At 34.3% G+C, this 23,000-nt stretch overlaps 1 protein-coding gene across 3 annotated transcripts in view; it reads right to left on the bottom strand.

The window, feature by feature from the left end:
- Positions 1–897: 897 nt before the first annotated feature.
- LOC150094020 (ammonium transporter Rh type B-like) overlaps positions 898–23,000 on the bottom strand; it is a 37,463-nt gene continuing 15,360 nt past the window's right edge. For all 3 annotated transcript variants that reach the window (XM_090412884.1, XM_090412887.1, XM_090412885.1), the window contains exons 2-9: positions 22,148–22,331; positions 19,641–19,791; positions 10,393–10,537; positions 10,119–10,282; positions 7,908–8,045; positions 7,572–7,705; positions 4,020–4,201; positions 898–3,470 (exon numbers count right to left, since the gene is read on the bottom strand). In XM_090412884.1, coding sequence (XP_090269010.1) covers positions 3,328–3,470; positions 4,020–4,201; positions 7,572–7,705; positions 7,908–8,045; positions 10,119–10,282; positions 10,393–10,537; positions 19,641–19,791; positions 22,148–22,331 — 1,241 coding nt within the window. In that variant the 3' untranslated portion in view covers positions 898–3,327. The remainder of the gene's footprint in view (positions 3,471–4,019; positions 4,202–7,571; positions 7,706–7,907; positions 8,046–10,118; positions 10,283–10,392; positions 10,538–19,640; positions 19,792–22,147; positions 22,332–23,000) is intronic.

Here is a 23,000-nt window from a genome sequence, read left to right as displayed (position 1 = left end):
TTCTTAAATTTTTTTATTTTTCATCTCTCTTTATTTTTTAGATATGTTATTATATAGCCAAAAAACTAGGCTTTCTCTTTCGCTCAAGACGTTACTTCACTCCAAAACAACTGCTAACCTTATGTACAAATCACAAATCCACCCAGCTCTCGAATACTGCTCTCACATTTGGAGTGGGGGCTCCTAAAAGCTCCCTCAAAATGCTTGACTCAATACAGAGGAAAGCAATTAGACTGATAAATGATCCATCTCTTACCAACTCACTCCCCCCCCCCCCCTTTCACATAGACTTTTAGTCTCTGCAATTTGTATATTCTATAAATATTTCCATGGAAAATGTTCATCCGAAACAGGATGAATAATTCCCCCACTCTGTACTAAGCCCTTTGGAACACGTACAGCCACCGCCCCTGCACAGTACACCTTGAAACCCGCAGAACAAGTTTATTTTCCCCCCTCCTTCATCCCTGCTACTGCTGTAGTGTGGAACAGTTTTTCCCCTGATGTATTTCCAAAGGTATACAATATACAGGCTTCTCCTTTCCCATCCCACCCATATACGATACTAAAGTACTATAGGTTGACCAGCCAACCTCTCGTATATGGGCCTAACATAAAAAAAAATATATATATATATTAAACTCTGTCATCTGTTCTATTATTTTATTTTATATAACTACTTTTGATCTAAGATGATCCTGACCTTTAAATGGATAATGTTTGTTTTCGTTTATGAAATTTTTAAATTGTATTGTTGGCTTATTTGGTTTATTTAGTAAACTGATTTTGAAGATCATCTTCATTCTCTTCTCATATAATCTGATCATCTGCATATTAGTCTCTTAATAACAGCTCTTCTGGTTAAATGGACTTGCTTATTGATAATAACTAAAACACTTTTTTTGAATGTTATTCAAGTGGATTTTTAATTTATTGTCCTACATGTTTCGCCGATTTTTGCTATCGGCATCTTCAGAGAATACAATTGGTAAGCTATATGAAGGTAACAGACTAGGTTTTAACTGACAGTTCTAATTCATACAAAATTAGTATTATCCGAGATAATGCGCGTGTCTCGGGAACATGATTAATTTGTTACGAGACATAATGTAACTGGCGTGAAACTTCATTTCTTTGATGTTTAGTGATCTGATTAAAGCTTTCCAAATTTCTGGTAGGATTAGACCTTGATTGTTATTTAGGTTTCCTGTTGAACGGGCGAGCGTAGCAGCTTCCTTGAAGGTTCTGGAATGGTAGTTCTCTTCTATATAGGGAATATGACTCTTATCCCACTCAATAAGATGGTTGGTAGAGGAAAGCGGCAAGAATGTCCTGAAATATCTTGTCTGTTGTTTCTGACATATCCCATATATTCTTTCTGTCTCGTTTCGAAGCTTCTAGAGGTCTGACCAACGTAACTAACACCACAGGAGCAAGGTATATTATATACTCCAAGAGTACTTGTAGAATGGGTGAGGGTCTTTCGGTGATCTTAAAAATTTCCAAACAGTATTGACTGGCTCGAATGCTACTCTAATATTGTGTGGTTTTAGAAGGTTAGCCAATTTTTTTGAAATACTGCTGACAAAAATGGAATAGTTATAGTGCTGATGTATTGGGTGTCATCACGTTGTCTTTGTAGTATATCCGAAAAGAGAATCTTGTTGCAGAGTCTTTTAGGATAACTTTTAAAGGATAGCTCTCTGGATATTGTGGTTAATTATTTTTGTAAGTCATCTTGGTCTGATCATGCTGTAGTAACCAGGAAGCGGATAAGCATTTTCTCTCGTATGTTGACAGAAATATATATTACAGAAGTATATGTTGAACTACAGATAAGTCATTTTGATATACTGAAAAAATGGCTTGGAGAGGCGGTTGCATAATGATCTACAAGGATGGTAGTAGTGTATGGGTAGCGGTCAAAATATGCGTACGAGAGAAGCAATATCATAAGTCTACATCTCAAGGTTAGACGCATAACTCAGTGTTTTAATTAAATGGATGAATAGCATCACTGAAAGTATTTAAAAAAAATGTTAGTCAAATTATTTAAGGCTAATACAATCGGTCATGCGTATGAACGTAGTACAGGAAAAGTTAAAAAAAAAAGGAACAAGCATGGTAGGGAAAGCATAATGATAATAAATCGCTCCTGGTAAAATTCATTATTTATCAGCTTTAAAATGGATTTCCCTCAAGGTCTGAGGATTTTCATAAGAACAAATGAAATGCAACTGATCCTTAGTTTTTTGTTATTTACATTGATGAAATTCCTGCTCAGATGCAAATAAAAATGACTGCAATTAAAACTACGACTATATCTGTCTGTTTTTTTGTTTTTTTAATCTCTATTCCCTAAAGAGGTTCCCATTCATCTCGTGTCCCGGTTATGAATAGAATGGAAATGTCCTCAAGTACAAAATGAGTTCCTATTCTTGACTATGTTAGCTACTATTATTACTATTATGATTATGATCTATACAGTGCTGAAAATCAAAACCCATTTCCATCTCTAGAATCAGAAATGACTCAATCTGATTTTAACCTTTCAAAATTATGACCGCTTTAAAAAAGTAATTCTACCTGTCTTGTGCGGCTTGCTATATTGGCAATGACATCGCTTTCATACAATAAATAATATTACAGATGATAGAAATAACACGTAATAGTGGATATATGACTGGCGCTGTTAATAGACTTAGCTAGATAGAAGTTCAAATTAACTGGGAGAGGAGAAAGAGACAGACAAGTGTCCTAAAATTCTTCTTTCAAAAATATCAAAAATCAGTTAAAACATGGACGATAATTTCATCTCTGACATAGTTATTAAAATGCACTGTTTTAGAAAAGTACCAAAACACAAAGAACTGGGGTAAACCTACATGTTTGTAAAGTGGCATATTTCCCTTTTTGGCTTGCAGCATATCACCGTTAAAGTTAAGTTTCGCACACGCATTTTTGATGGCTTCTGTATCATTTATATCAGTCCATTGTTAGAACTATTCCACTACCTCTGTTTAAATTTGCATATCACGTGACTTACATGATGTCCGATGTTACGAATACTTTTAGTCATATTTAATCAATTGAAAAGATCGTTTGGTTGTTCATGTTTGTGAAATATGCTTCCATTATCTGTCACAGGGGTGCGTCTTTTTATAACAGTTCGTTCTGAAATGATTAAGTTACTTTGACCAATTTTTCTCATCACTTTAGTCACTGGAAAACTAAAATGTGCTGGTCATAACAAAAGATATTTATAGGGATCGATGACTCCAGTCTTCCAGGAATGATTCATAATGTTTGGTTTAATAAATGCAAGGATTAAAACTTCGTATGGTGGGAATCGATGCTTGAGGGCAGTTTTTCCTTGAGATCCTCTTCTTTGGGAAGAATCCAGAATGCACTGTCGTCGTAATATTTCTCGACCGGTGGTGGGTTGCAACCAGGAAGAGACACAATTAAACCTAGAAGGTATATAAACCCCAAATTAAAATTGAGTTTGTGGTGATTCAACATAAAGTATTCCAATTCGTTCAATCCTTTTTGTTCTTTGTAATATATCACGTGTTTTTTTTAAGTAATTATCAATTGGAATTTTAAAGTTTAATATAAGTTATTAATTCTTCGCATACTACAATATAATAAACTTACTTCTATGATATTTAGTATATAATTCCAGTTTTATTGTTTAATTATATATATTAATGGTGTTTTTTAACGTTTCTTGTATCCCACAGGATATATTATTACCCATAGGTTATTATTCTAACCTAAATAAAAAATTTTATAAATTTTCGAAACTTTCTTTTAAGATATCCAAAAAATGATAACAATAGTTTGTTTTACAGTAGCCATCTTTAACAATTTATGTACAAGCAACCCTCATAATACTGCACATATACAGTTTTTTTCACTATTTCTAAATTTATTTGTTTTTAATGGTACATTGATTTTAAGGATAATTCTTAGTAAATGCAAAACAAGTAAAAAAAAAAGAGGTGAAAAAAAATTACCTGTAGCGAGGCCACCGCCAAGAGCCATGGCTGTAGATATTCCCATTCCAATTAACTGGTACAGAGCCTGGTTGGATGAATTCCTACCTACACCTGGTTTTACAGTTGGCAGCTTGGAATAAATCTCTTGAAATTCGGTAGTGTTGGCCATTGGTGCCCTTGAAGGATAAATTTCATAAAGGCTAAAAAAGAAAATCAAACTCCTTTGAACACATTTTCACTTCTATATTAGTTAATCTAATAATATTTTAATAAGATCATTTTTCTATTTATCGAAGAACTAACTGCAACACAACACTTAGTTGTTATAGTTTATCCTATTTGAAACACTCTTGAAATAAAATAAAATTATGATGTGTGTATTCTTGTCGTCACAATGTAGCCTATATTGCTAATACCCCCCCCCAACACACACACACGTATATATACTACAGAGAGATTACTCCAGAACTGTCTATCCATGGCTTTCCTTTCCCATGCCACTCCAGCAAATCTGACAATATCATCAATGCACAGTGATTTAGGACGGCCTGTGGTTGTTTTATCCTCTCTTAGAATCCAATGCAGCACTTCTTTTATCCATTGTTGATCTTATCTTCGAGATATTTCACTCTTCCTATGATATCAGAGACTTTGGTTTGATTCTTATCCAAGTATTCCTTTTGTGATCCAGTCTTGTGATACCAAGCATACTTCTTTCCATTATTAAATTGTGTCGTTCTTAATTTATGAATTACCTTTGCATTTAGTGTCCATGTTTCATAGCCATTTGTCAATATAGGAAGAATACATTGGTTAAAAACTTTTCTTTTCAATTAAAATGGTAGTTGGCTTTTGAATTTTGAATGTAATTTTCCAAATGCTTTCCATCCTAGCAGGAAACATCAATTGCATTATAGAAATATAAGAGAGCGACCTTGACCAATAAACCCACAAGATGTCCCAAGAAATTAACACCAAGTAAAATCTCACTAGTGTCTAGGCAGCTGTACAAGCTGCCTGTACAGCAATTGTAATCAAAAGCGGGGACTAAAGCGGTGTAAACAAATCGAGACTGGTCCACGGCTCTTGGATGTTAGTGATATGTAGCGCTGAATCAAAGTACTCTTTTTTACGATCGAATACGCGAGGGATTGGAGTGGCAGATGCCTGAAGAAAGCAATTTGTCTACTGCATGTATATTGGCTGTATAATTTAAAGAAAGGTATATGTAAAACTTGACTCTCAACCTTTGGAATGAACCAGAATTCGGATGTACCCAATAATGGAACACGAAGTACTCTTGTTGAAAGAATAATGCCCATAATTCCTGATTCATTTATCTGAGACTTGTATAGAGAAAGGAGACAGTATGATCAGGTCCAAAAGGAGACAGATGCTGTTGCGCTATTTAGATTTCTCTGATATAGCAGAGTTCCAATACTTTTAAAATAGTATTTAGCGATATATGAAAAAAAAAACTGGAAAAAAAAGTATAACGTTAAATTTTAAAAACTGTAATTTATTTATATTTTTTTATGTAAGAACATTCATCAGAAAACTCATCACACTTAATTTCCTTCTCAGCTTAATATAAGTTATCAAGTCCTATCTGAATGACCGTAAACTACAGATTAAAACTACCAGTATTAGATCGTGAATAAGTAGAATAACATCAGGCGTTTTACAGTTTTTTTTTTAAATTTTATTGTCTTCCTTACTTTCTCCATCTATATTGGTGACATCCCTGTCATCAGTTCAACTAGCACGGTTTTCTATGAGGATGACAATGTAGTTCTAAGCACATGCTTGCATACCGACCTGGTAACCAAGAGGTATAATTAGGGAACATGAAAACATGGTTCAGAAATGACTCATATTCACGCTTTCGCGCGTGCACGTGTGTGTGTGCGTGTGTTCAAGTTTCATGAAGTTCAAGTTGAAAGCCACATTGCAGTGATATATATTTTATACAATGCACGTTAAGTTGTTAACAAAATGGAAAATGGTTTTAAATTAGTTATAACTTTTATCGACTTAAAATCACAAATAATAATAATAAGCAGAATGAGTTGGCTTTTGCTCTCATTTTCATTAAAAATCTGAAAAAAAATCTTTTCTGATAGAAAGTTACAGACATCTAAATGAGGGAAGCCCATCAGACAGACAGAGAAATTCTTTAGCGAGTGAAATCTATCAGATGGATATAGAGATAATCGCACAGGCCATAGACTGATATGCGACAAAATAATCCTTACAAGTTATATAAGGATAATGTATATAAAAAGATTTTGCACTGAATGAGTGCAATGCATTGTTAGAGTAGGTGGTGAATATTTATATAGTATATTAATACTAATTCTAAAGGTTTTTCTTTTTCTTTTTTTTTTTGAATCAAAATTCGCTTTTAGTTTCTTCGCAGGATGAAACTGAAGAACTAATTACGGCAATAGACGCAAGATGGCGCCACAATTTATTTCTCGAGTAATATTGAAATTCATAGAAATCGGACTTAATAGCGAATATAAAATAAATATTAAAATTTAATGAAATATTATTCCTTAAAACATTTATAATAATTCATAAAAGCGTTAATAAAATATGTTCTACGCATACGGCATTTTATTTTTTTAATATTATGTTTATAAAAGATACAGCTATTAGATTAAAGTAGATGTAAGAAGAGGTATATATAATATACCTCTTTATAGATTCGAATAGGCATATTATATTATATTATTAAGATCCTGTGTACCTCAGTGGATGTGGTGGTTGCACAACACGGCACTTGACCGCACGAAACCAAGCAGTCTTCTTTTCGAATCTAGTTGGCGACTAGAAGAAATTTTTCTAAACCTTTTTTGAGCGGTTCCCGAGTTAGTCGATCTCTGGCATGGGCATGCAGGTTTTTTCTTGCGGAAACTCGGCTTTTTCGTCCCGTAAACTCAAGAAAATCAACCGTAGAACCCACATTATTTCAGATATTAAATACAAGTGTTAGGGTTAGGGACCACTAGATGGCGGCACTTGCTGAGCTGGTTCTCTTCGCTGCGTGCCGCTTAATTAGTGATAGCCTTGGGTAGCTATATCTGATTGGGTACCAGTGAAGATTCAACTGCCCACTCAGTCTCCGAAAGTTAGATAGGGCTAAACACGGCCTCGCCTACTCCTATATACAGAATAAAAAGGCGTTAGATGATTTTTTTTATATTATGTTATATTATATTACGCTTCTCATATATTTTCCACTTCGAACAGTTATTTATGGGAAGAGATGATATGCATATACAACTCAAACAAAATAGTTCACTGGGCCGCATGTGGATCACAGGATTAAAAAACTGTTACAGATCACTAAAACTTTTATCAGGGTTACAACTGTTTGGATTTAAAGATTACTTAAAATAAAACGTTTTTTTTTTCATGAAAGGCTATTTTTTAAAAAAAAACTTAAGTTTTTCTTTCATTTAAAGGTTATTTTAATCCATATTTTCCTGACAAATCAATCAATATATTCCTTATTACATCTCTAGCTTGATTCAACCTATTTCATAATAATCACATCATACTCACACGTATCCGTAATCATTTTCATTTGCCATCCAAGCCATTAGGATACTTGCAAGTCCTGACAGAATACCTGGAACTACATGAAGGCTGCTAACACCACACGTATCATACATGTGACAACGTTTATTGAGGAAAGGCTAGAGGAGAAAATAAGAAAAAGTCCTTAATAATATTAACGAATTGTTTTGAATATTGTTATTATTATTTGTAATTTTGTTGAAGAGTTTGATCTAAAATATAGATTTTATTATTATCTCTGTATTAATATGAATGATTGATAAATGAAGTAGATGCAAATTTTAAATTATTTTCTGCTGACCCGTTTATCAATAAGCTTACTGTGAGGTAGTCGAAACTCAACGTGGATAAACAAGCTGCCAATCCTCCGATGAGAACGCATCCATATGGTTGGACCATAAGGTGAGTGATTGCCCCGATGGCTACTCCTCCAGCCAGAGTAGCATTTTGGATATGAACCTAATGAAAAAAGAAACTTGGTGAAGCCCGATATACTTGGCATTAAAATATAGATTTGATCTTTTTAAACATAATAATTGTAGCAACAAATATTCCCTCCATGAATTCATTCTACTTTTAGAGGTCAAGAATGTTTCAATGTATATACGTATAATTACTGTACATCCTCTGTCTAAAAAGAAACCAAATTTTTCGAAAATAGAAGAAACTAGTGGCGCCACCTGTTGTATCTTTCTGTTGTCGAAAGGGACAACCTTCATTAGTATTGTTTCAACTGTTTATGATCATTAGAAGCCGAGTTATAGTGCCGAGAGTGACAGTGTGTTTTGACGAACGGTCGGAAAATGAGTTCCAAACAGAGAGCTGCGATTGAATTTTGTGTTAAACTTGGTAAACGTTTTACCGAAACGCATCAAATGCTTCAAAAAGCATAAGGTGATGAATGCTTATCCCGTACTCAAGTTTACAAGTGATTTAAGCGAATTCAAAGTGGTCGTGAGACGCTGGAGGACAACGAAAAGTCGAACCGTCCAAAAACTGGACTGACCGAAGTTAACATCCAAAAAGTGCGTGATTTCATCAAAGAAAACCCGAAATAGTCCGTGAGATTGATTTAAGATGAACTGGGGATTCCAAAAGCAAATGTACAAAAGATTTTGATCGAGAGTTTGGGCCTTCGTAAATTGAATTTGCGATTTGTTCCCCACAAGTTGACCTACGACCAAAAAATGTATCGAATTGAACACTGCAAAGACCTCAATAAAACCGCTCGTAAGGACTCAAACTTCCTTGAAACGATCGTTACTGGTGACGAAACGCGATGTTTTAAGTATGAGCCCGAAGCAAAGCGCAAGAGTGCTGGGTGGAGACCACCAGAAGAAGGGGCATCCAAAAAAGTCGCTTGGAGAAGTCAAAAGTAAAGACAATGCTGATTTGTTTCTACGATTCCAAGGGCATTATCCAGAAAGAATTCCTTCCCCCTGGCCAAACGGTCAGTGGTGAGTTTTATCTCGAAGTTTTGAAGCGATTGATAGCGAGAATTCTTTGCGGACGGCAGGAATATCGTGACGACCGACCGTTGGTCAAAACATACTGTTACTGTTGGCACTATACTCGGCTTCTAATGAAACAAATGTCATAAACAGTTGACATAACAGTAATGAAGGTTGTCGCTTACGACAACAAAAAGATAAAAGAGGTGGCGCCACTAGTTTCTCCTATTTTCGAAAAGTTCAGTTTCTTTTTGGACAGAGGGTGTATAGCAAATAAAGTTTTAGATGCGATGGTTTCGACTAATGGGAGTCCTTCCAAGATCCTTACAGACCTTATATAAATTCGTTTTCAAGAATCCAACAAGTTTAGCAAGCTATGTTGAAGGGAAATCAGAGGCATCGTTAGTGCTGTGTGTAATAAAAAAAAAAAAAAGAGGTGCTCTCTCGTCTGTTTGCACATTCCCACGGCGATTATTGTTTAAGTTAAAGGGTTAGCGAATCGTATTTTCCATCAAGCATCCATCACGAGACTACAAATAGTCGACTTACTTATTGTGAATTCGTTTTTAATTCTCTTGTGTGTGTGTGTTCATTGGTGACAACTCAAATCTTATTAATACTTATGCTATGGTCCCTTTCCTGTGCACACAATAAGGTGTGAAGATTGTCATTGTATACCTTCTTTCTATTACATGTTCTGCATAAAATTTATCGGGAAATTATCTGATTTGGTGAGAATATTGGAGATGCTATCTACTGTAGCGAGTTTGTTCATAAAGTACAGACTCAAGCTTTAAAAAAAAAAAAGAAATGCTATACTGTGTGTTCAGTCAACCATTACCCTCGACACAGTGCATGTTGATCTTGTAGCAACTGACTTTATTTCTGCAGTGTCATGACTGAACTGATAATTATGATGGTCAGCCCACGTCCATATTATTAGACTTAACAACAAAATAACAGGGGAAAGATCCACCTGGAATTGCTATATTTGTGAATTTCAAGTTTCGCTTTGTAAGTATGTAAATTCCATGTTCGTTTTGTAACAGAAGTGTTTAGAGTGTGACAGACGAACACTTACCATGCTGAATTTTCCATCTTTGCCAAGTAGCGCTGACATTGCAAAAGCAACTGCGCAGCTAGAACATAGTGCAAGATAATTATTCACAATACTACGATGTTGAGCCACTCCAGTAGCAAACGAAGATTCAAAGCTTGGCCAAAATACCCAAAGAAAGATCGTTCCTATAATAGAATATTAAACTGATTATTTCGGCTTTAACAGGAAAAATAAATCAATGAAATATTACAATGTTGAACGCAACTTGATCATGATAAATATTGTTTTCACTCGCCTGCTAGAGAGAGCACATTTGAATTATAATTCGGTGCTTCATTAGGATGATTTCGAGAGCCTTTTTTGTTCAATACAAAAGATATTGCTAAGCCAAAGAACCCAGAGAACATGTGCAATGTGATTGCTCCTCCGACGTCTACAACCTAGAGATGACAATGGAAATATTATTATTCTAACAAAATAAGGAACGATGCATTAGAAGCATAGCATGCATTATTGTTTGCGCTGTCTTTTAGTAGATGCTTAGTTAGGATGATCAGTTAGGATAACGAAGCATTTCTGACAGATTAAGTTAACAAGAACTTAGAATAGTCGCTTATTGCGCCCAATGGAACACCAGACACGTACAGATTACCATCTCGTTCCCAATGTTGAAATTTAAAGTAGCCTGTGTGTGTGTGTGTGTGTGTGTGTGCTTTCCTCCCAATAGTAACCCTACCAGGAGGTAATTTATTCCTACATGCTCCATTGCATACAATGCTTATATTACACGTAGCTTATAAGTACTGATTAACATTTCTAGTTATATTTTTGTATCAATTTTCATATTTACATGTAGATTTTTATATACATATATTAACACTATACATGTATATATAAAAATCTAAACGCGCGCGCATGTGTGTGTGTGTGTGCAGTTAAAACTTATTTATCAACATTCTGACTGAAGACTTCTCCCATTTACTTCAGGATAAGTTTTGTAAAAAAAACTCATGCCGATTCTTGAACATTCGGACACACACACACACACACACACACACACACACACACACACACACACACACACACACACAATGTTATCTATGAGTGATTAACCCGGCTATCATATAGTTATCGACTTATGTAAGCAAATCATATAAAGGAAATAATTAAAAAAAAAAAACATTATATTATGTTCCATGACCAAAAAAGAGATTGTCGGTCATTACCGAACTAAACTTGAAATTTCCTAGCTATAATAAAAAAAAAAAGTTATAGATACTCAAACAAATTAAGAAGACCAAAAAGAGATAACATTCATTAATGCTAACAAAAGTACAAATCTTCATTATTTGTACTCTGAGGGTTTTGTCAAACGAAAGAGAAGGACAGACATTTTGTAAATGTACTGAATACTAATATTGTACTGCTATTTATTATTAATGGCTGTTAACGAAAAAAAATCACTAAAATACTGTGCAAATCATCAATTTAACAATCATCTGAAGATTGTGTGTGTGTGTGCAGGGCCGGCGGAAGCGGGCATGCAGGCGCTGCTACGATGGGGGAGGCCGCTGCCAGGGAACGGTTCATAAGTTAATTTTTTAAGAAACAAAATTTTTCTCATAAAAACAAAAAATTCTTAGAATGATCAATATTAAAATAAATAAGGCAGGATACACCGAATAAAAAAAAAAAAAAGTATATTGCCGCCTCTTTGATCAGCCGGCTGTTTACAATTTTGCAGCTAGAGCAGGCTAAATGCTTGCCTGCAGAATGTTGTGTCTACTGCAATCTAGCTAAAGTGAAACGGTGAACGGTTTATATGCGCAGAAACAAATTTTCGTACAAAACATTTGTTGCTAGTTAACCAGTCATATGGTACGCATCTCAGTAGGCTACTGACAGTAGCGCAGTGCCGACTATTATTTCGTCTCTGTGTTGTGTTGTGTAATAATTTCTTGTGGGTATAAAATAGAAATGGAATCAAAAATTTAAAAAAATTTGTGCACAGAATAAAAAAAAGGTTATTCGGTGCACAAAATCGTAAGCGTTATGCTGCGAAAGAAGCAGATATTAAGAAACAAACTGGGGCTCTTAATAAATGTGTTAAAATATTAAAATATTCTGATGCAGATTGTAACCAACTCGATACATCAGAAATCAAAGTTGAAGAACCGTGCATATCATCCAGTTTTCATGAAAGTACTATTGGAACTATTGAACAAGATAATTGAAAATTATTTAAGTGAAAAATAGTTAGGATTTAGTCAACTACAACAAGATTTAGTTGTAGTTAACCACGAAACTAACACATTGTTAGTGTCTGTAAATTTAGAAGATCCAGGTGAATGGGGAAATATTGATGAAAAATTACGAGTTGGTTTAATTGAAATGGGGCCTGTTCAAAATAAAAATATAATATATCCCAGAGATACATATGGTCGTAAATTTGGCGACACGTATTATAATAGAAAAATGGAAAACGGGGAGCTCGTGCCAAGAACATGGCTCATTTATTCCGAAACTTTAAATTCTGCTTTTTGCTTTTGTTCCAAACTTGTCTCACCTACTGAATCAACTGAATCACCTACTGACTCTTGTAGAAGGTTATAACGATTGGAGAAATGTACATACAACTTTCTAGTTTAACTCACATGAAAAATTTCTTAAAATGGAAGGAACTTGATAAAAATTTAAAAAAACAAAACTACTATTGATTTCCAGACTCAAAGCATGCATGAAATGGAAAAGAAACATTGGACGAGTGTTTTAGAACGCTTGATTAAAATTATAAAATTCCTTGGTAGTCGAAATTTAGCTTTTCGCGAATCATCTGATAAATTATATGAAAGGAATAACGGCAATTTTTTAAAATTAGTCGAACTGTTTGCGAAGTTTGATCCCGTTATGTTGAAAGGGCCCTACAACGAAACAATAGGGTATACTATTTGAGTAAAGACAGTCAAAATGAAATATTGGAAACTTTAAGTAACGCAATCAGGGATACAATTTTATTATCATTTCGAAAATCTAAATATTATTCCATAATTTTAGACCGCACACCTGATGCAAGTAAAACAGAAGAAATGATCATTATTATTCGCTTTGTTTCCTGTGACAATGGAATTGTCAATATCAGAGAAAACGTTTTAGGTTTTGCAGATACATCAGATTCCAGAGGATGTGGTTTATGTACAACAGTAATGGAATAACTGGCAAAATGGAACATCCCCATTGAAGACATGTGAGGTCAAGGGTATGACAATGGGGAAAATATGAAAGGGGAAAAATACGGCCTCCAAAATTTGCTTTTGAACAAAAATCCTCGAGCATTTTACGTGCCATGTGCTGCTCATACTCTAAATTTAATCATTAACGAGGCAGCCAAAGTGAATGCAGATACAATTAGTTTCTTTGCAATTATTCAAGAAATATAAAATTTCTTTTCATTCTCTTACAAACGTTGGGCAATCCTTTTAAAGTTCGTAAAAAAATTAACATTGAAACAGCTCAGAAACCTGATGGGAAAGTAAAATTAATGCAATCCGCCTTCTACGATATCAGTTAGGAGAAATTTATGATGCACTTTTTGAAATTTTAAATATTGAAAATTTTAATAAAGAAACTCAGCAGGAAGCACAAACATTATGTGCTAAAATAAAGGACTACAAATTTATTTGCTCTCTTATAACTTGGTATGATTTACTTAACAGAATAAACCCTGTGAGTAAAATGCTTCAAGACAAAAATATGAACATTACACTTGCTTTAGATTCTATCGAAAACTTAAAAATATTCTTAGAAGAGTATCGATCAGATACAAATTTTAAAGAAGTTCTAAAAACGGCAAAAGAACTGAGTGAAGAGGTGGATGGAGAACAAGAATTTAAGACTGGTACGGAAGTTCGACGACGAAAGAAGACACGATAATTGGACTACGAGCATCATGACGAAACGCCACAATCGCCAGAAGATAAATGTAGAGTGAATGTGTTTTATACACTTCTAGACGTTGCAATGTGTTCGTTAATAGAACGTTTTGAACAACTAAAAACATATTATGATAATTTCAATTTCTTGTATAGACTACTACAAATTAATAACGAAGATTTACGAAAAAATGGTGACGATTTAAAGATAATTTTGAAGGACTGCGACAATAAAGACGTAAATGCAATAGAACTATATGACGAGTTATGTGCTTTCCGGGATATTTTTCAGAAGGATAATTTAAATATTCAAAACCCTTTCAATATTCTTAATTTTATTGTGTCCAATAATTTATCTTTCCCTATCTTTTCAATTGCTTTAAGAATACTATTAACCTCAACTGTTAATGTAGCGAGCGGTGAACGTTCCTTTTCCAAGTTGAAAATTGATTAAAACCTACTTATGAACAAGTATGTTACGAAATAGGCTTGTTAGTTTGGCGTTAATAGTACTGAAAATGATATATGTGCGGAATTAGACGTTAAGACCATTATTTCTAATTTTGTGAATATGAAATCAAAAACCTTAAAATTTTAATTTAAAAAATTTCAAGTATATTCATGTAATTTAATTTATTTTCTGTTATTCTGTAAAGATGTTATTTTTTGAATACTTATCTTAAATGTTCTAATTATTTCTGAATTTTTTTCTTATTTTCTCATCCATCTTGAGTTTCTTTTATTTTCCTAAAAGATAGTTCCACTTATAAAAATTATTAAAAAATTTTTACAAGTTACTAAGAATTTAGTAATTTGTAAAATGCAAGAATTTTTTTGAACTTAAGTTCAAATAAATTTTAACTTTAATTAAAATTCATTTTAATTTTGTTAGCGATTCGGATCGGTGAGAAGGCTATAATCCTTGCATCATTATATTCAACGATTAAAGTGAAGTGACTTTATCAAAATTTGCTTTAACTTTTGAGAATTTTTTGAATATTCGGATTTTTAACGATTATTCTGCTTAGTCAACACACCCGGTTCGTTACATTTAGCGAACCAACGTGTGGCTGTTCTGTCAAAATTTATTTAAGAAATTTCAAATAATTTAAATTTTTATTATCGTAAAAGAACCACACACTCCCGGATCGTTACAGGGGCACTTAGATAGAAATTGCATGCGGGCGACAAAGACCCTAGCGCCGGCTCTGTGTGTGTGGCACGTAGATGGCAGAAATCAGTCGTATAGTTTACGTGGGACATTGCAGTGTGAAAGTAGAACGTAGAATTATTTAAGTCATTACGTTTTTTAATTTTAAATATAATTGTACCGGCAACACGAGAGAAAGTGAGAGAATGGAATTTTCTTGTGCTGTATCATAATTAAACATGAATTTGAAATTTTATTCCATAACGTTGTTTCCATATCGACATGTGACTGCCAATACCGATCAACTTGCTGTGCATAGTTCTTTGAGATATGGGTCAGGAACCGCCTTCATTAAATGCTTCGATTGCTGCGTACAGAGAATTTCTACGGACAAGTTCTCTTTGTCCGTACAAGCATTTTCAGACGACAGCTCGTTCCTGACAGATCTTAGGACCATATGATACAATAAGCCCTTTATCAAACTCTAAAAAATCCTTTGTTTTTCCCATTGTGATCAACACTCTATTGACGACTACTGACTAGCAGCTTTCTTAAATATGTGCCTAGAACACTTGGCGCCCATGTGACCAAGTATTTTACATATACACTGCGTAAGTAACTATTACGTGCATCTGCATAAAGGTTTTCTAATTCAGTGACCAGTATGTGTAGCATTAAACACAAAACGGACTCGGCCGTATTGGAACTGACATCAAAGTAAACAAGTAATCAAAGTAATCCGGGGAGGCTCGTGCACCCCCAATTTTTCTCGATATATAAATATATTTATTCATTTATTTATATTTGCTTGTAATATTTAATTTTATCATCAACAATCCTATAATCCTAATTCTCTTATTTTGCATAAAAAATAATAGAAATCCATCTTGTAGCACTTAGGAGGGCGAAGGACGCTAGCAGCACTGTGTTTACCACAGTGCCATATTGCTACGCGCGCAAGCATATGCACATCATAGTGAGATGCGAGCTATTAGCGTAATGCAGCACTGTCCGTCGCGCAGTTCCACTGTTGTTTATATGCAGTTTGCGTCAGTATTAGAGTGTTTGTAGTGCTTATCGTCTTTACTCTGTCTCTTTAAATATTTGGACTTTACAATTAAAGACATAACATTTATTATAGTTTTTTTAGAACATTATTGGGGTTATGATAATGGATTTTTTTTTAAGTAATTTTGAATTATACTAAACTGTATAATTTTATCGATAATAAACAATATTTTTTTCAAGTTTAATTTTTTTAAATTTAATTTTTACCATAATTTTGATATTTTATCCAAACACGTATAAACATGTATGTATATTTCGAAAGTTGCAGCACCCCACGATTTCAAGTCACGAGCCACCACTTAAAGTAATCAAAGTAAACAACAATACATCTGAATATATTTGGATATTTTGCAAAACAGATTAAAGAGATTCGCATCGTGGAATAGGAGCTTTCACAGCTACTGACTTGACCCTTACATTTGTATTCAGAAACACAGTTTACAGATGGATTTTTTTTTTTTTTTTTTTTGAAACGATTAAAATTCGTGGTGAGCCGAAGAAGAATGAAAGCTAAGTAACGAAATAAACAAAGACTTTTTCTTCTATTTCAAAAAATAAATTGCTTTGTTTTCATTAAGAAATTTCAAATATGTAACGATCAGATCATGCCGTGTACATTAAGGTTAACAGATAATGAATTTTTCATTCATCCACCTTCTTTCTAAGTAAATAAACACGGACTGATCTACGATCTTTTGGGTGATATCTATAGAAAAAACTTATTAAAAATATAAACACATTCAAACATGCATTTCCACACTCCCTGACAAAGCAAATCTCAAATGAAATAAAATCAGCGAGTTTCTGCTGATGTTTTGGAACTAGAGTTCCATTCGTTACTAAATAAATAAATAAAATCTGTTCTAATCTCTCATGACTGGACAAGTATACGCGTAATGAGGCGTCATCCTGCGATCACGTGATACAACCATGTTTCTCTGACCTTGTAAATCTCCGAATACTAGGACAAAGTTTGTTTTAAACTAGATGCGTGAAGTAAGAGAAGATAAAATCAAAAATATTTCACTTAGAATTGCTGAATGAGTTGATATTTGCTAACTCATAACCTAAAAGAGGAGCAGAATGATGACTGGCTCAATCCAATCGCATTAAATAGCGATCCATTCATGCACCGATTTCTTTTAAATCTATTACAAAACCCAAGGATTCGCTCTTTGATTTTTTCCAAGGTGACATCTCCGCCAACTGTGCACTGTATTCAATTTTGCTAACTTCAGCTGAGAGAAACGGAAATTTTGAGTATGTTATTTTCCCGTTACCTCCATACCAGTGAAAAGTATGAAGAATATTTCTAAAACGAAGATCTACTCATAATATCTTATTTATCACCTAAGTAGCACAGTCCGTAGAGGCGACGCTCTTTGGTTGAAAAGACATCGATTAGAATTTTGTGTGGGATTCGATGCGCATAAAGACTTTTGTTGTGAAGATGAATTGGCCAGATTTATGTGAAGGTAGAAGACGTTTGCTCCAGTGAACGTAACTTTCATTCCTCCCCATAAAAAGAAAAGGGATATCCCCTAGAGCAGTGTTTCTCAAAGCGTGGTACGCGTCGGCTATGCATCATTAACATGGAATCATTATTAAGAAAAAAAGAATTAAATTTTCTTGATAAATTATATATATATATATATATATATATATATATATATATATATATTGAGGGATAAAAATATATATTAAATTATATTATGAATGAATTCTTTTACTCAAATTGCGAGTTACTATCGCCCTGACGCGAACGTCGTGGCGATAGTAACTCGCTCCTGCGGTAAACAACACGCCCTCCACAACAGACACACGAAAAACAGTTAGTTTTGTTATGTCTCTGAATAACGTACAGAGACATTTGCAAACTGTGTAATATATTTCTCAACAAATAGTTCAATTACAGAGAACTGGGATAAAAACGGCACTAAATAATGAATCACATGTCCCATTCCACATTAACTGCTGCATAGACTCAAGCAAAACCATATGTTGCACTGGCAACATATGGTTTTGTTTGATACCACCCCGTCGTGAACGTGTTAAAACTAAGAAATATACAGTGAATGTGTTTTAGATATTATGGAATTCTGTTGAAGAGAATTAACATTTCAACTCAATTGTTAAAATGAGAGCCAACTCAACTGTCGGCTTGCTTTTGTCTTTGGGTCGCGCGATCTTTTGTTAATACCGCACCAATCATATGCACGTCTTCATAACTGCTCTGTCTCTACTGGCCTACCATTGTTGTCTGTTTCGTGCTCTGCTTTCACTTCTCATTAGTCATTTGTGAAGAATTGCTCATTAGGTATCTCAAGTCATGTAAATTACTGGTAATTTTTGCTTGAAATAATGGGAAAGAAGATTATGCTTTTTGGGTATATGACTTTTGACGATGCACACAAGGAAACCCCTCTCGAGGCCAGAAGTAATGATGGCGAATAGGAACTTCTTGGTAAGTCATACCCATTTTCAGTTTTTTTTTTCTGAAAACTTTAGTTTCCGAAAATCCCCGCATATATCTTGCACCACAATTTTTTTTTTTCGCTTTAATTTTGAGGGGAAATGCGAGTTATATTCGAGTAAATACGGTAATTTGTTTAGCTTTCAAATTCTTAAGTATGGATCATTGGTTAAAGGGTATATTTCATTTACAATGAAATCTATTTATTTAAAAATACTTTACATAATTAGAAATACTTTCTAGTTATGTATATATATATAGAAATACTTTCTAGTTATATATATATATATATATATATATATATATATATATATATATATATATATATATATATATATATATATATATATATATATATATATATATATATGATCCTGTGGCTTCCTCTTTTGAGAGGATTGCAACTGATTACTAGGGAGATAGTAACGCAAGGTGGTTTCCCGTTGTCTTCCTTGCCTTCATATTTAATGACTGTAGTCTGTGTGCTCAAGGGTCCGGTTTGCCTGCTTGCAGGATGAAAAACCCCAGATAAACTGGCGGAAAAAATCCTGCTGTCCACGCCCAAGACCATCTAACTTAGCGTTTTCAAATCGAAATGATTTTAATCAGATGGATTTATATTTTAGTTTTAAGAGTTTCTTTATATTCAATTAAAAGAAAACTGGTATTTTTTTAATATTATGCTTTAAAACTAAGCTAGATAGAGGTAAATATAACTCATCTCTCATTAAAATGTTCTGATGTATATTTCAGTTTACTATCCAGATAATTTTCAATAAAACACTATTTTCAAATAGTCATAATATTACTCAGATAAATAGTTATAATAAAGAGATGCTGTGGATCCTATTCTCAAGTATATTCATAAATATCATTAGAAATACTTTCTAGTTATGTATCTACCATACTTTCGATATACTTACCCCAAATTTGGACGAATTCACGTAATAGTTGACTTCGTACAGCGCAATCTCAATGATGGTCATGATCACCAGCTGTATGGGACTCGCTTGACCAAGAAAACAGCCTGCAGAGACGAGGACGCTAGCAGCGGCGAAATCGGCTCCAATCAAGCTTAGGATAATTGATAAATAAATAAATATAAATAAAAAAGGGAGAGAAGAGAATAAAGAATTTGTTGCAAAAATAGCAAAAAGAAAAAAAATCTTACAATATCCTTTAATTCAACCTTTAACGTAACTCTATAGTACCTAAACCCGTAGTAGATTCGTACCTAGGTGAGTTAAGAATATTTTTCTGATTTCGTTTTATTAATTTTGGATTTTATATTTATTTTTTATATGATCCCAGAATCTGTTCTGGAGACCAAACATGCAACTTTTTCAAACCACTTCAGCTTTCCAGTAAACGGGACAATAGTCCCACTCTGGGTGATGAAATTCATCTCCTACCTAAAGACAATTATAAACATGAAAAGCGGAGATGCTAACCAACAGAACAACAAAGCCGACAAACATATTTAATACATCCAGAATCCATTCTTATTAAGGTGTGTGTGTGTGTGTGTGTGTGTGTGTGTGTGTGTGTGTGTGTGTGTGTGTGTGTGTGTGTGTGTAATAATAATAATAATAACTGTTTTATTTCATTAATGTGCTAGCCTGATTGACTTAGTCGATAGCGTACCTACTCTCCACTGCGTACGAACCAGTTCGAATCCCACTGTAGACATGGAGGTTTGTAACTGTCTTTAGATTGCAAACGAATGTCGTCGCCTAGTGTGAGATCATCATTCTCTTTATTCGAAGGCTGAGGTGAGTTTAAAAAAAAATGCTATGTTTGTTCTTTTAATCCACCGAAAAGTACTTAAATGTACGATAGGCTTAAACTATTTATGGATGAGTTACATATTTAAAAAAATTAATATAAATTGTGATAGACTCCACTTGGCATCTGGAGCCATCAAATGCCATGTTACATTGCGTGTGTATGTGGGGGGGGGGGGGCGTAGTTTAGAACGACAGAACCGATTAATGTGCTTCTTGACCAACACGAGATTGCTCTGTTTCGGGAAAACTGCAACTTTTCTTCTTCCTCTCTCATTGCAACTATTTCTATACTCCGAAAGTTCAGAAATGGTTGCAGTGAAAGAGGAGACGTTAGTTTGGTAGGTTGGAAACTGAACAGTGTACAGATATGATCAGCAGCTGCACGTGTTTTTACTTGTTTAGAGGAAACCTCCAGAGTAATGGAAGCCAGTTCAGTAAAACAGAGTCCATGAAAACAACTAGAAAAGGCATAGGACAGAAACAGAATATCTGTGAGAAAGTGACTGGAATCGAGGACCCATCTATTTTGAGGAATGCTCATTTCTGGAGAGCATTAACCATTTTAAGAGAGGATTTTGATGCACTGTTGATCTTGGACAACGATTTAAGGTTATGGAGCTTTTGAATTTGTATAGCGTTAGTAGTTGTATAAATGAAAAGTATCTGGAACAGAAAGGGGAACAGCAAGCTTCTTGAAGACTGACGAGATTATCCATGATACGATGTATTTGTGCCAGTAAAGCCTACAGCAGTGTTCTCAACCTGTGGTCCGCAGACAGACTTAAATTAATTAAATAAATGTATTTTTTAATTATCCAAACAAAACAAATTAAAATTGAATAAGTAAGTCAAAATTATTGAAATCAAATGGAGACTTAAAAAAACCAACAAATAGCGTCAAAATGTTCAGAGGCAGAAGCAATAAAACTATATTGTTGTTCACTTCACCCCTCTTTTATTATTCGTCACTTTGCCGCTAAGCTTGTAGCGGCAAAATGACGAATAATAAAGATATGCCGTAGACAGTATGGCAAGATTTCTTAAACGCCAAAAAAGTGCAGCCTGGTGCGGATCTCCCCCCCCCCCCCCAGCTACGCCTCTGTAACTTAGTGGTCCGTAGAATTGTTTTCGGCATTTTACTGGTCCTTGGGCTTAGAAAGGTTGAGAAACGCTGGCCTACAGGAATGATTAATATTAGAATGAGAAATGTGATCTTGCCTGGAAATCTGGGTGTTATCGAAGGTGAGAGAATAAAATCATGCTTGCATTGATTATTCGCTTTATGCATCCAAACAGTTGTTGCATTACAATAATGGTAAAAGCTACCATAGGCTTATTGCAATAAGCTACCATAAGCTTATTGCATATCATAAGATATGCAACAAGCCTACAAGGCTTGTTGCATATCTTATGACGTTGATTTCTAATGGTAGCTGTCCAGTAGACATCTGCAAGATTGGTAGTGTTATAACAGTAGTTGCGATTGATAATGGGGAGTGTTTTACCGAAGTCTGATATGTTTTAACCTGATACCGCCATTTACAGCTACTCATGCATAGTTTACTTGCCTATTTTTCTACTGGAATAAAGTATTTCAGCGCATGTTGGAGAATAATGTACTGCAATAAATCAGACGTTCTTACCTCATTACGTTCACTGGGATTTTTCCGTTTTCCATGTGAAAGACGCTCTGCATGATCACTGCCCATTGCATCGATAAGCCAGACATAAGAAAATTCATGCCAATCGAGGAATAGCTGTATTTGTTCATGAAGGCCAATAAGAATCCAATGCCGAAAACCACTAATATGTGAATGTCCTGAAATACTAAAAATATATAAAATCAGAAAATATGCTTCAGTAGTTAGGCCGTACACATTTCTGACTTGAAACAGATTGTTGTTTTGAATATATTGTATATGCATACACTCATGAGCCAAAACATTATGACCACCCGGAAATCTAGTTCAAGATAGTGACGCTATCTTGAACTAGATCTTCTCATCTTCATGAACATCACTGGATCTTCTTATCCTCATGAACATCACTAGGTATTCTCAACCTCATAAACACACCTTGCCCGCTAATCCTTACCTGGGGATAGTTTCGTACCCGGTATTGCCCTACATGGTGACAGTGTACGCTACTAAGTGGATAAGTGATCTGATGTTTTGACTAGTGAGTGTATATTTTACGCGTGATTGAGTACTGTATTTCTAATAAGTATTCAGGAGATAAAGTAGAATTATTGTAATTTTGCTATTAGAACTCTGAAGAAGACGTAAATCAGTCGCATAAAGTTATACGCAGGTTTGTATTACCACTGAACCAAGACAGTTCAGAAACTATTATCAAATCATTTGTAGAGTCTCATTAAGAAATTTGACTTTTTCTTTTCTTAACAGAAATTAGTTTTCATTTTTAAGACGGTTAGCTTCGAAATTCCTGCTTTCACAATGCAATTAGAAAACCTTGTAATAGCTAAAGGATATTGTT

Source organism: Typopeltis vanoorti, chromosome 23 (genome assembly GCF_054136105.1).
Source record: "Typopeltis vanoorti isolate ZY-2024b chromosome 23, IOZ_Tvanoo_1.0, whole genome shotgun sequence".
NCBI lineage: Eukaryota > Metazoa > Arthropoda > Arachnida > Uropygi > Thelyphonidae > Typopeltis > Typopeltis vanoorti.
Note: the sequence above shows the minus strand (reverse complement) of the source record. Positions and strands in the feature narration are given on the sequence as shown.